Source organism: Alosa sapidissima, chromosome 12 (assembly GCF_018492685.1).
Source record: "Alosa sapidissima isolate fAloSap1 chromosome 12, fAloSap1.pri, whole genome shotgun sequence".
NCBI classification, from domain to species: domain Eukaryota; kingdom Metazoa; phylum Chordata; class Actinopteri; order Clupeiformes; family Clupeidae; genus Alosa; species Alosa sapidissima.
Genome location: NC_055968.1, coordinates 24,779,425 through 24,792,795, shown reverse-complemented (window position 1 = coordinate 24,792,795; position 13,371 = coordinate 24,779,425). Strand labels below are relative to the sequence as shown.

The window sequence follows — 13,371 nt, the reverse complement described above, 5'->3', positions numbered from 1 at the left end:
CAGGCAATAGAAATTGTGACCATACTATCACTATGCATGTGATGCAGATAATTTATTGCAGGGTTGCATGTATTTTAGTTGTTAACACCTCACTTGCCACTTACTAGATGGACAACAATGATATACATCAGAACACTCTGATATAAATTCCATATCATGATTTATATCTATTGAGGGAAGAGAAAGGGAAGTCAAGGGGGGGAAAGGAAGATGGGACTAGGAGGAGTGGCTCATGCAAGAGCACCATGATGGGGCATAGCTTATATTGTACATCCTAGCCTACTTTGTCTTGAGTAGCCTAAGTAGCCTATTGATAAGAGTATGTGTTTTTTAAACTAATTTATAGTGTAGGCCTATGCAGTTGGCTACAGGAGATGTAGGTCAAAATATAAAATAGGTCTATATTTTCTTAAAGTCAATGGACTGCAAACAGTTGTTTTGTTAAGCTTAGTTATAGCACATCCATACTGGGGGGTGGCTGGCAGCAAAATGGCCTAAGACATGTGTAGGTGGAGGAGTGGGCAGGGAGTCGGTGAAGGTCAGTAATATGTGTATCCCTTGAGCTGCTCTAACAACACCCTAAGCAATTGGAGGAGGGCATGTTGTCATGGTAATAGGAGCACCAAAATGTAATCTGCATTTTGTTACTATTTCTAAGGAAACGATTAAATCTGCAAACAGATTGGATGGCCTGTTACAGATAATGTAACGTTAGTGACACACCAATGGTCTGAAACAGGCGAAACCCTAGACATTTCATTTTCAAGTAAAACAATGCGCTGCTGAATTTATGAAAAATCCATCATCATAATATTTCACCAGAACACACACACAGTTTAGCGGGACGCTGTTGAGATTTTTTTCCCTGACGGGCAGCAGGTGGCTTTTCTTCTCGCCTGAAGAATCCTTAACCTAGTGCTATCTTCCCACGCAGACCTCTGTTCGCGTATGAGGCGGGTTTTCATTGGGAGAGTGAGGAAAAGCGTTCTTCCTCAAAAACGGCACACGAGGAAGTAGAAAAGGCAGACTTTATCATCTTTACATCACTGACTGAGAACCTTACTGGCTGAGACTAGGCTCCAAACTTGCTCAAGCGCGGCGGATGACACTTTTGAAAACGGGGTAGGCTATGTGGTGAACTATAGGTTATTTCATTACTGAGTGGATAATTTTCATAAATTACATGATTTCATAATTTAATAACTTAACTGTTGTTGTTGATGTTGTTGTTTTTACCTATTGTCTGAGGTAGCGAGCGCATTTGGTTAGGTTATAAAATTGTTGTGCATGTTTCTGTCTTTGAATTTTATGTGGAAAGTATTGAATAGCCTAATAGGTTGCTATAAAGTGGTGCTTTTTTAAAATTAATTTTATTCCACAGCTCTGTAGGCTATTGAACCGTGAATCAGTTTAATTTTTGCAAAATAACTGCAAGTATACGCACTGACACTCAGTCAGCATCTTTCTTGGCTGTCACTGTCTAGTAGTAGTATCCTAGTGACAACAAGGAATTGGGTTATTTTGCACAGGACTACCCCTAGCCTTTGTAGTGTCCATTCTTGGCATCTGTTCTCAGTAGGGGACAGGGTAGCTTTGGGGGTGGGTGATGGTGGCGGGGGAGACTTCTGAAGGTCAGGTCAGACAGGTGATGGTCTCACATTTATCAGCACATGAGGTCCTTAGAGTCTTGCCACTATTCACCTTGGTAGTACAGGTGCTACACCTGCCTGGTTCTGGTCATAGTAGCCTTTACAGTGACATCATGAGTGGTGAGTACAGACTCTTCGTGTGGTAATGGGTAGTGTTTGGTGGTGTGACAATATGGATTTGACTTGAACAGCTGTGTAGGGTAGCTTTTGTGTGTTGAATTGAAGCACTTGCAGCTAAGGCACTTGTTCTGAGATTGATAAAACAAGATACATTTAACCTTCAATGAATTAAAAAAAATGTATTAGCCTATGTCACAGATATTTCATAACTGATGTCAAACGCTGTATGTTGTTATATAGGATTATCTTAGATTTTGGGGGGTTGAATTGAAGAAAGACCATTTATCATAACTGCACTACAAAAAACTGCTTATCTAATAAAATCTAACCAAGATTATTAGTCTTATATCAAGATAAAAATAACTAGTTTGTTTTGTTTTCAGTATAAAGAGACTTACCTAGCGCTTTCTCGTGAAATCATTTGACTTAATTTAGGAAAAGTTTGACTTATTTTAAGACATCTCATCCTAAAAACAAGCAAATTTGTCTGCCAGTGCGTTAAGTAAATTTGTCTTGATAAGACTCATTCATCTACGTTAACGCTACTGCTACAGTTCCCTTGCACATGCACACTCTGTTGTTAACAGTGCTTTTGCTTTGGAGAGGGAACTGAGGAGACCACAGCTGACTGAAGTACAGCGGTCTCCAGTGGGGCTCTCATGCAGCATTAATACCCCTCGGCTGGGTGTCTGAAACAGAATTGGCAATAGCCAGCACACCAGAGAAACACTCTGTATGTATAATTGGCACCTCCGCTCTGAACAGAAGGCAGGACTTACAGGACTGGAGTCACAAATATACAAAAAAATCAAGTAGACCATGCAAGAAGACAGAGAAATATAATGTAAAATATAAAAATACACATTTAATATGCATGTACCATTATTTATTCATTTACATAGTGGAGAGCCACTTACAGGGTATGTATGCAGTAAGTGGCATGTAAATGGTGCAATTATGCAGAAAGATCATTACTATGTTCAGATACTTAGAGAAGTGTCCCTGTTATTTTAACCTCACATAGATATTGTGCCCACTTAGATGAAGAGAAACTCACATGCTCTCGTCATGTTGCCTTTGATAAAATATTATAGCTGTGTGAATTTTCAGATATTTTATTAACATAAAAAGCCCTGAATATAATTGCACATAGCTTTCAAGCAGTTAAAGCAATATCTGGTCGAGATATCTATGAAATTAGGTTTAGAGCAACTGATTCTGTGTAGAGCAACTTTTCTTTAACTCCTCAGAGCAGAGGATAAAAAAAAAAAAAACATCACATCACATATGATGTGTCAATAAAAGCAGTCTTTTACAGTACAGTCTTGGTAAGGCCTGTTAACCCAGTTATTGTAGAAAGTGTACTCTACTTGTTACATCCCATGTCATGATATGTATTGGTCCCTCGCAGTTTCCCACGAAACCTGCCTGCTGGACCAGGTGCTGGAGCTGATTATGAATGAAAAACCCCCGACTAGTGCCAGCCTATTTCTGAACGACAACTTGGAAAAGCCTGAGCGCTCAGAGCGAGGCCTACGCCACCTCCGTAAGGCTGTGCAGAAACGCGCGTCCAGCGCCCGCAGCAGAATGTGTTCCATCACCCGAGCGAGCACCAGGGCCTTCCTGCGTCGCAACGCCTTCGTGCTCTTCACCGTGGCTGCAGTTGCACTAGGTACTTTGTGCACATGTATCACTCATACTTCACACACACAAACAAGGACAATCAGCACCCGCTCACACCTACACACACACACACACTGACACACATGCAAAGTAGTAATTGTTGCCCTTTCACACGGCCATTGTTAGTCCCAGGCTTTGCATATAATTTATTCAAGCTATTTTCTGAATGTGCACACATAATAATCCTTTCAGCAAAGTAATGGCATAATTGACTTGTATATGATTCATTGTACTGTAAGTCAAATCAATATGCATATAACAATACACAAATATATACAATATACATATACTGATCAATAAACTAAATCACTTTTGAGTGTCATATAACAAACATGATCAACTGACTTACTCATGTGCATTCACATATGCGTTCTTATATAGGTTGTGTTTATCTTAAAATCTCTGTGCAGGGGTCATGTTGGGATTCTCCCTGCGTCCATACAAGCTGTCCATCAGGGAGATCAAGTACTTCTCCTTCCCTGGAGAGCTGCTGATGAGGATGCTCCAGATGCTGGTCCTGCCCCTAATCATCTCCAGCCTGGTCACAGGTTCACAAACATGTTCACTCAATTCAACACTGTAAAAGTGCTCAATTCAAAGAACTTTATTTTTCCGTTAGGAACTTCACGTGTGAAAAGCATCAGTGCATGTCCAGTACACATACACACACCTATCATCATATACAACGCTCACACAGCATGTACATACAGCATGATCCACTCATACAACATAGCACACACCCCGTTGAGCATGGCGACATGCACATAACATACCACACATGTGCTAATGCTTGGTTTCCATACACAGTATGAGCAAAGTTAATAATGTTCTGTTCCACTTTACTTATTTAAAATGCTTTAAAGCACCCTTTTTGAGGTCAACCATAACCATTATTTAGTAGTCCACCACCTCAGTGTCATTCCTCACTTACTGCAAATGTTATTTGTTAAAATTTCACTCAGGATGAATAATATCTATCTATATCTATAGAATAATAGTATCTATCTATCTATCTATCTATCTATCTATCTATCTATCTATCTACAGTATCTATCTATCTACAGTATCTGTCTATCTATCTATCTATCTACAGTATCTATCTATCTATCTATCTATCTATCTATCTATCTATCTATCTATCTGTAGCTCTACTCCCCTAAACAAGTGTCTTTCTCATGAGTTATATATTGTGTTGACTCCTCCAGGCATATCCTCTCTTGACAGCAAAGCGTCAGGGAAGATGGGAATGCGGGCTGTTGTGTATTACATGGTTACGACCTTCATTGCTGTGTTTATTGGAATTGTTATGGTGATCATCATAAGACCCGGAAAAGGCAGCAGAGATAGTCCAGTGTCATCTAGTGGCAACATTGAGCCAGTGCAGGCAGCAGATGCCTTTTTGGACCTCATCAGGTAGGTCAGGCAGTCTTTCATATGTACCTGCATTTACTGTAAAAAAGTGTGATTCATGTGAAAAGCTAATTGAAGTAGGTTTAAGTGATGTTCAATTACTGGATCATTGTATTCTTTGTCTATTTTTTGTTTGATAGGAATATGTTCCCTCCAAACTTGGTGGAAGCTTGCTTCAAACAGGTGGAGAAAATGTTTTTATAACTAATGCTAGCTAGGTGAACAATCCGTATTTTTATCATTCAGTGTGAAAGCATTGACAAACTATTTTACAATCAAAAATTAATAAATAAATAAATTGAATTAATTTCTTACCTTACATATTCATCTTTTTCTAACTCTATAGTACAAGACACATTACAAGAAACTGATCTCCACAAAGAATGTCACCATTCCAATCAACATGACCGATTCCAACGTCACTGCCACTGACCTCCAGGCTAACGTCAGCATAGTCCTTCAGACCATCCAGGAGACGGTGGAGGAGTCGGTGCCCATGGGAGGCACCTCCAACGGGGTCAACGCTCTGGGCATGGTGGTGTTCTCCATGTGCTTTGGCCTGGTGATCGGGAACATGAAACAGCAGGGCCAGGTCCTGCGTGAATTCTTTGACTGCCTCAATGATGCTATTATGCGCCTAGTGGCCATCATCATCTGGTTAGTGTTAAGTGTTGAGTAAAGCCAATACGCTTTGTTGAATATTCCTTCATCTCTATATATACATTTCAAATTCATGTTGCTATCTTAGCTTGAAACTGTCCTGATATTGTCATACATTCAGGTATTAATATTTTGACTAGTCCAGCTTGTGTTTCTGCCATTTTCCACCAAGATCTTACAGTACAGTAAACATAGACTGCAGTTCATCTCCATTCACATGCATTGTATACAATAGAATGCACTGGCAATAGTCACTCAGTGTTCCTGTCTGCCAGGTATGCCCCTGTGGGAATCCTCTTTCTCATTGCGGGGAAAATTGTTGAGATGAAGGACCTGGTCCAGATGGGGGGGCAGCTGGGAATGTACACCATGTCGGTGATCGTGGGGCTGCTCATCCACGGCCTCTTCGTCCTGCCACTGCTCTACTTCCTGGTGACGCGGAGGAACCCGTTTACCTTCATCGCAGGGCTGCTGCAGGCTCTGATCACCGCCCTGGGGACCTCCTCCAGGTGGGGAACACATGCCTCAGCTGCAGACAAGCTGCACATGCTGTAACCCTCTGGCCATTTTAGGCACCATGAACTCTAGCTTTTGATCACACTTTACAGTTTGCACACAATACACAATTCCTGCTCATTTTTTTAATAACTCATATTTTCACAATTTGTATCATTTTGCTGTGCTATGCTTATTCTTTTAGTTTCTCTTTGTATGACACGGGTAGTAGAACAGAAATGTACAGCTGTGCATTAAATCTAAATCAGTAATGTAACGGTGCCCTGTCTTCTTCTCTTTTGCTGTCAGTTCGGCAACCCTCCCAATCACCTTCCGTTGCCTGGAAGAGAACAATCATGTGGATAAGCGAGTGACGCGCTTTGTGCTGCCTGTTGGTGCCACTATCAACATGGACGGCACTGCACTGTATGAAGCAGTGGCAGCCATCTTTATTGCACAAGTTAATGACATGGATCTCAACTTTGGTCAGATTCTCACCATCAGGTATTTGAAGTAAAAAATGTACAAACTGCACTAAAAATCCATTTATATTAAAACATGAAGTGGACATTTCATTTTATTATTTAGGCTACATTTTACATATTTTAATTGCTGAAATTGCGGCACTCTCTTTCAGTATCACAGCAACGGCTGCCAGCATTGGAGCAGCAGGCATCCCTCAAGCTGGCCTGGTAACCATGGTGATTGTATTGACATCGGTGGGACTGCCCACGGAGGATATAACGTTGATTATCGCCGTGGATTGGTTCCTGTAAGTCAACCTAAATGTCACATCGAGGCAGAGAGAGTGGCAGCAAAAATGTGCCCAAAAGGTTATCAGTGCATGATGTAGCTGTGTGTCAAAATGGTGGTGCCTTTCACTCCTACAAAGAGCATCCAAACAGCCTGCTATAGGTTGTAATGGCAACATATAAGAACTATTTTTTTAGCATGGAGTCATGAAAACAGACTATGTAGGAATGATTTTGGATGAAATGGTTTAATTGGTCAGTGCTTGAATATTTTAATTTGTAAGGCAGACTGTTTCAGAGATGTTATTAGTAGTTGTGCTGTTTGTGTGTAGGGACCGTCTCAGAACCACCACCAACGTTCTAGGAGACTCCATAGGGGCCGGAATCATCGAGCACCTTTCACGGCAGGAGCTTCAGTCTCAGGACATAGAAATCGGAAACTCGGTGATCGAGGAGAACGAGAAACCTTACCAGCTCATCTCCCAGGAGAACGATACAGCGAAGCACCACAACAGTGAGACCACCATGTAAAAGAAAAGGGAGGGAAGAGAGACATCCTCACACTTATGACTCCTGCCCCTGTATTAGCTCTGATTAGAGATAAGAGAGTTGTTGTCATGGGGAACATAACGACATGACTATAGAATGGGAAAATAGGTAAAGAGGAGCAGACCATAGAAACAAGGAACAGACAGAATCATGCATATTCCTATATCAGTGTTATTGATAGACCAATTTAATGTTTTTTTGTTTATTTATTCCCAACCCCATATTTATTTGGATTTGGAAACCAAACTGTCTTACAGTGGATAACAGTGTGCTTGTAAATCCTTTGTTCCTGATATAAATCTACCTCTCAGTATTTGCTCATTATTTAGGTACACCAACGGTCAAAAGTTTGGGATCACTCAGAAATGTCCAATCCACTCCATTATAGACAGAATACCAGGTGAGTTGCATTGTTTTTTCAATCAGGGCAGCAGTTTTCACATTACTTTATGTGCTTACATAATTGCAAAAGGGTTCTCCAATTTTTTCTCAGTTAGCCTTTAAAATTATATCAGATTAGTGAACAGAATGTGCCTTTGGAACATTGGATGAATGGTTGCTGATAATGGGCAATGTAGATATTGCATTAAAAGTCAGTCATTTCTTTCTACAACAGTTGAGAACCGTTTTGCAATTATGCAAGCACATAATGTAATAATATTATGAAGACAACTGACATTTCCGTCACAGACACAAGGAATAATATAAATATATATATAGTATAATATAATATATAATATATATAGTATATATATAGTATAAAATATAGCAATACATACAACAGGAAATGAGAGCACAGCACACTTAAAAGGTTACATTTTTATATAAATGATTATCTTTTGTGTTTAACAGTCATGTCTCAGCCATATATGTTATTTAAACAAGGACAAGTCCCCCTCCCTAACTCTGTGATTCAGCGTGTAACTGCCAACGTTCACTGACCAGTTCCAGATACAGATATTTCAGAGGCATACTTTGGCATAGTCAGCAACAGTCAGTTTGAAAGACATTCCACTACATATCAAAACCCCTCCAAAATATCAAAGTGTTTGGTAATGGTAGCACTGCATCTACATACTGTACCTCTAAGCAGTTAGCAATGATCAATGCAGTCTGCAGAGTCAGAAGACTGCTCTGAGGAATGGTTCATATTGTTGGCAGTTATTTTGGCTACAGGGAGAGAAGGATAATGTAATCTGAAAACTGCTGCCCTGATTAAAAAAAACAATGCAACTGATCTCAGCTGGTTTTCTGTCTATAATGGAGTGGAATGGAAATTTCTAAGTGACCCCATACTTTTGACCGGTAGTGTATGTAAAAAAAAACTGCAGTTATTATAATATCTTAAGTTTGTTGCGAATGTTCAGCAAACCAGCAATGACGAAAACAAAACTGGTACATTTGATAAGATGATATACCACAAAGGCAATTTAAATGCCTTTTATCTATATTTGTTCACTTTCTTTCACATACTTTGGTTGTTCCAGAATGATTGGTTCAGGTTGAGGTTTAACTTCAAATGTAAATCTCATTTGCTTAATAATCCCTTAAAAGAGTAACAGAGCAATTTTATGTAGTGGTAATCTACTGCATATGACTTGTTACTTAAGGCCAGAGTCTGGCTTTTAAAGGCCAAACTGTCCCAGTAGAGAACTCATTAGGAGGGAGAATTTCTTTCAAGTATTCTATTATAGATGTGCTTTTAAAAAAAATGGTTCTTTTTTAAAATGTGTTAATGGACTGTTGCCTTTTTATAGTCAGAATGTTTTGGTAAGTCAATGTTTATTTCTGCCTGGGACATTTTACTGTTAAGCACTGATATAGCTTTGTGTTCCAATCATGGGCATGTGATTGAACTTGAAAGCATTTGTGAATGTACAATTCTGAGTTGGATTTTGAAAAACTCCTAGTGAAGGCATTTTTTGCCCTTGTGTTTGTAGTTGAAAGGGTGATTTAGCAAGAATATAGAATGTAACTTAGATGTGAAAGTAGTTTTTTTGGTTATTGACTGTTGATTTCTTGAATGACAGACTATGAAGGCATTTTGATGCCATGTTTACAAAATTAAAGTAGACACAACTAATTTGAGTGTCCACAAGTGCTTGTAGTGCAACCATTGGATAAATGTTTAGGACTTTCTTTTCTGATGCTATTTGTGTTTGATGTAAGTATTACACTGTTGTTCATATCCTCTGGGGTACCTTGTAAGAGCTGAGGATCTCTAAATCGCGTGACTATCCACACCATGTGGGCACTCAGACAAGTGCCCTCGATCCGGAGGGAGGTATGTGGATTCCTCTCTCTTCATAATTCCTTTTGCATTGTAAGTATAAGATGCCATCATTCACTTCAGGTTTTAAAACGTTTCTTGGCCAGGATATACTCGACATGTGAGCCACAAAATTCCACCAGGACTAAGAAACATTTGGCATTACAATTGCTATATTAAATTACAACCTTATCTGTTCTAAAATAGACACCACATGCACAAATGCATACATTGTTAAGGGGATTTCACATATTTTGGAAGTGTATTGTTGGGACCACATGCTGTTCTCATTTTTGTGTGAGAACTTTTTCTTTTTCTGTCAAAGTTGGTTGTGGCAGTGGAATACATTTTTTGTCAGAAGGGTGTATGAAAGATGTATATAAATAAATGTCAAAAATTAAGAACTGATGGTTGTTTTATGTATTGCCTAATGTTTATTACATAAGTGAAGTTTAATATGATATTTGTGATATTCACATTCCTTGCATACCACATGGACATTATAGCCCCCTTTAAGCCATAGACTGCAACTACATGTGCTTTCTATGTCTTAAATTACAGCATATTAAGTTACCTAAGTAAACCAACTTTTCAAATACTTTCTGCATGCTTCACAGACTTGCAAGGCCATGACAGATGATGATGACAATGCTTTGATCTCAATTCCATTAAATTGAAACCAAGCCGTGTTCAACACAAATGCAGACAGGGAAGAATGCAACAACACTGTCAAAACAGCTGTCTTTGCAAGTGCAATACATGTGAAATGCGTATGTCTGGCCCACTGTGCATGCTACAGTCACCTCATATGTGTACGTGAATAGAGGATATAGTACAACATGTGGTGGACATGACAATTTCACTTAACTTAAAAGACTAGGTCAAAAAACTTTCCAGAATCCCAAACATGATAGCAGAATTTTTCCAATCACAACTACAAACTATACCTTTCAACTGTGATTTTTGTATGCCTTAGTGTCAGGAATGCATTACTTCTGAAGTCAGGAACAGTTATTATTTTCTGATATTAAGAACAGAAAACTTTTATTATGAAGACAACTGACATTTCCGTCACAGACACAAGGAATAACTTTTGATACAGTATAAAATATAGCAATACATACAACAGGAAATGAGAGCACAGCACACTTAAAAGGTTACATTTTTATATAAATGATTATCTTTTGTGTTTAACAGTCATGTCTCAGCCATATATGTTATTTAAACAAGGACAAGTCCCCCTCCCTAACTCTGTGATTCAGCGTGTAACTGCCAACGTTCATTGACCAGTTCCAGATACAGATATTTCAGAGGCATACTTTGGCATAGTCAGCAACAGTCAGTTTGAAAGACATTCCACTACATATCAAAACCCCTCCAAAATATCAAAGTGTTTGGTAATGGTAGCACTGCATCTACATACTGTACCTCTAAGCAGTTAGCAATGATCAATGCAGTCTGCAGAGTCAGAAGACTGCTCTGAGGAATGGTTCATATTGTTGGCAGTTATTTTGGCTACAGGGAGAGAAGGATGAAAGGTTTCATTGGAAACATGTTTGTAATATAGCACATTTCACATTTTCTCATATGAAACAGAGCCATGAAACATACTACAAATATTGTTCCTATGACAACATCTGTATTGACACCTCTTCATATAGTAGTAGGTGTTGGCAACTAATTGATTTATAAATGAATGCACACACACACACACAAACACATACACACATACATGAACATACACACATCAAATGATATCTCAGTCTTTCCAGTGACTATGTGGGTTTGGAATGCTTGAGCAGCCTGAGTGATGTGATGCGATCATAAATGTCACCTACCTCAGCCATGACGGGCAGATTCATGTGCGGGTGGAGCCACATGGTCCTGTGTGCCTTCTCTGCCTGCCTCTGCCTCAGTTTCCGGAGTAACCTCTGCACTTTACGGTCCCTCGGGTCAGCACACTTCACTGCCCTCTTCGTGTACAATCTGTTCACATTGCACAGCAGGGAACACGTCAAAAGTTGATGCAATCCTTTAAACTCCGTTTTAATTAAGAGAAATGCAACAAAAGGGCATCTGTTCACAGTATCCTCAAGAATTTATGTAACTTAGAGGTTTCCCCCATAAAACACGGGCAGAAAACATTCCTTTGCAAATTATTTGAGGCACTGGATGCAATTAACAAGTAGAGATTTTTTTTTTTTCAATAACGAGATCTGAAATAGATAGCAATGCCTTGGGGCATTCAATGGAATATTTTCCATGTCTGGTGATCACTCCTGGATGCTTGGAATACTTGCATGACTGCTTGTATGCTGCAGTCTGGGCCTTCTGTCTGCTCCTCAAACCTCAGCACATCTTTGGTCCGCACTTTCCCTTCGGAGTACTGCATGCAGCACTGAACGTCCCGCTGCATCTGGACACCCTTCCCTGTTCAAAAAGACACACAGGGATACCCTCACATGCAGAAAACAGTGTAGTTTCCCATAAGAACCTCGGTTTGAGGTGTTAAGAGTTGATCTCACTCTCTATACACCCTCCTCGGGATTTCTGGTGGGGCTAATTTGCCTCTATAAATATCACATTTGTTTTATTTGAATTGGAATTCCCTACAACATTGTTAGTGATATTGATAACAGGTCCTAAGTGACACACACAAACACTCACTCCTCTATTCATTCACATAATGTCCATGGAATCCGATTACTCCACTGTAAGCATGCATATAACAGTTCTTGAACAGGCAGCAGGTAGACTTCATCATGCAGAATTCCAAAGCTTCAGGTTACACTTTTAGAATGCAGTTTGTGAAAAGACTTCATTTTGAATACGACCTCTCCAGAGACTTGAATACCTAGCTTTGCGTTCTAATGCTTATTTCCCTTTACATGGTGAAACACTGAAATATTAAGCATAGCAGCATGCATTTAAAGCATCTAAACAAGCACTCATTTGAGAATCATGTTTCCCTGTGCTACTCTTCTGTTTGCATCCCTCTAGTGTCCATGCTGGCAGCATGTTGGCCTGTGTCCCTCTCTCCATCTCTCTCAATCTGTCTCTCTCACTCTCTCTCCTCCTGCAGCCTCACTTCGCCATCACACTAACCTGACAAACTCACACAGCAGCAGGGGCGTGAGCTCGCAGCGCAGAAGGACAACGCTGTCTTACCTTCCAGGGAGCCGAGGAAAACGGCAATAAGGCAAATCACGGCCACACTCTGCAGATACATGGTGAGCCCGGGAGGAATTAATCCGCTGTGCTGTTTCTCGCGCTCTGTCTTTTATTTCTCCTGTCTCTCTCCCGCCCTCCTGCTCTTTTTTCCTCCCTCCCTCCCTCGCTCCTTTTCTCTCTCTCTCTATCTTGCACACTCTCTTACCCTCACTCTTTCTCTCTCTCTCTCTCAAACACACACACACACCCACATGCTCCTTCACTCTCCTCTCCAGCCCTCTCAGTCTTATGGTGATTCCTGTGTCTTCGTTGTATTCCACACCTCTGGAAGATTTTCAGCAGACCATAAAAAGTGTAATATAAACACTGCAAGACCTGATTTCCCCCCATCTTCTTACAAAGGAAAGGGACCATGTACCAGAGGGCCTGAACTAAAAATACACTCCAGAATTCACAGGAACTCTTAACAAGCTCCTCAGCTGCAAAACACTCCATAATATTTGTGGTCAGATGGTTAGAAACTTAAAACCTGAGAGCCAATACCTTATGTAGGCGTTACATAATGCCAAAACAGTTGACTCTCATCATCAAACAGTGGGTGAGATCACCACAA

The 13,371-nt window shown here is 40.0% G+C and overlaps 2 protein-coding genes across 4 annotated transcripts; one reads left to right on the top strand and one right to left on the bottom strand.

The window, feature by feature from the left end:
* The first annotated feature begins 664 nt into the window (after positions 1-664).
* Positions 665-7,716, top strand: slc1a6 (solute carrier family 1 member 6). 3 transcript variants are annotated; one of them, XM_042056853.1, is made up of 11 exons: positions 665-766; positions 935-1,122; positions 3,181-3,441; positions 3,863-4,000; positions 4,658-4,865; positions 5,003-5,045; positions 5,209-5,519; positions 5,798-6,031; positions 6,327-6,521; positions 6,655-6,789; positions 7,102-7,716. In XM_042056853.1, the coding sequence occupies exons 3-11, from the start codon at positions 3,225-3,227 to the stop codon at positions 7,298-7,300; spliced, it is 1,680 nt and encodes a 559-aa protein (XP_041912787.1). In that variant the 5' UTR covers positions 665-766; positions 935-1,122; positions 3,181-3,224; the 3' UTR covers positions 7,301-7,716. The 3 variants fall into 3 exon arrangements, with proteins under 3 accessions (XP_041912787.1, XP_041912786.1, XP_041912788.1); XM_042056852.1 differs by having other exon boundaries at positions 688-1,122; XM_042056854.1 differs by lacking the exons at positions 665-766; positions 935-1,122; positions 3,181-3,441; positions 3,863-4,000; positions 4,658-4,865 and having other exon boundaries at positions 5,027-5,080.
* Positions 7,717-10,638: 2,922 nt separating this feature from the next.
* On the bottom strand, positions 10,639-12,853 carry ccl44 (chemokine (C-C motif) ligand 44). The gene is made up of 4 exons (XM_042057083.1): positions 12,756-12,853; positions 11,888-12,017; positions 11,426-11,573; positions 10,639-11,102 (listed from the first exon to the last, which is right to left on the bottom strand). The coding sequence occupies exons 1-4, from the start codon at positions 12,814-12,816 to the stop codon at positions 11,094-11,096; spliced, it is 348 nt and encodes a 115-aa protein (XP_041913017.1). The 5' UTR covers positions 12,817-12,853; the 3' UTR covers positions 10,639-11,093.
* Between the last annotated feature and the right edge of the window lie 518 nt (positions 12,854-13,371).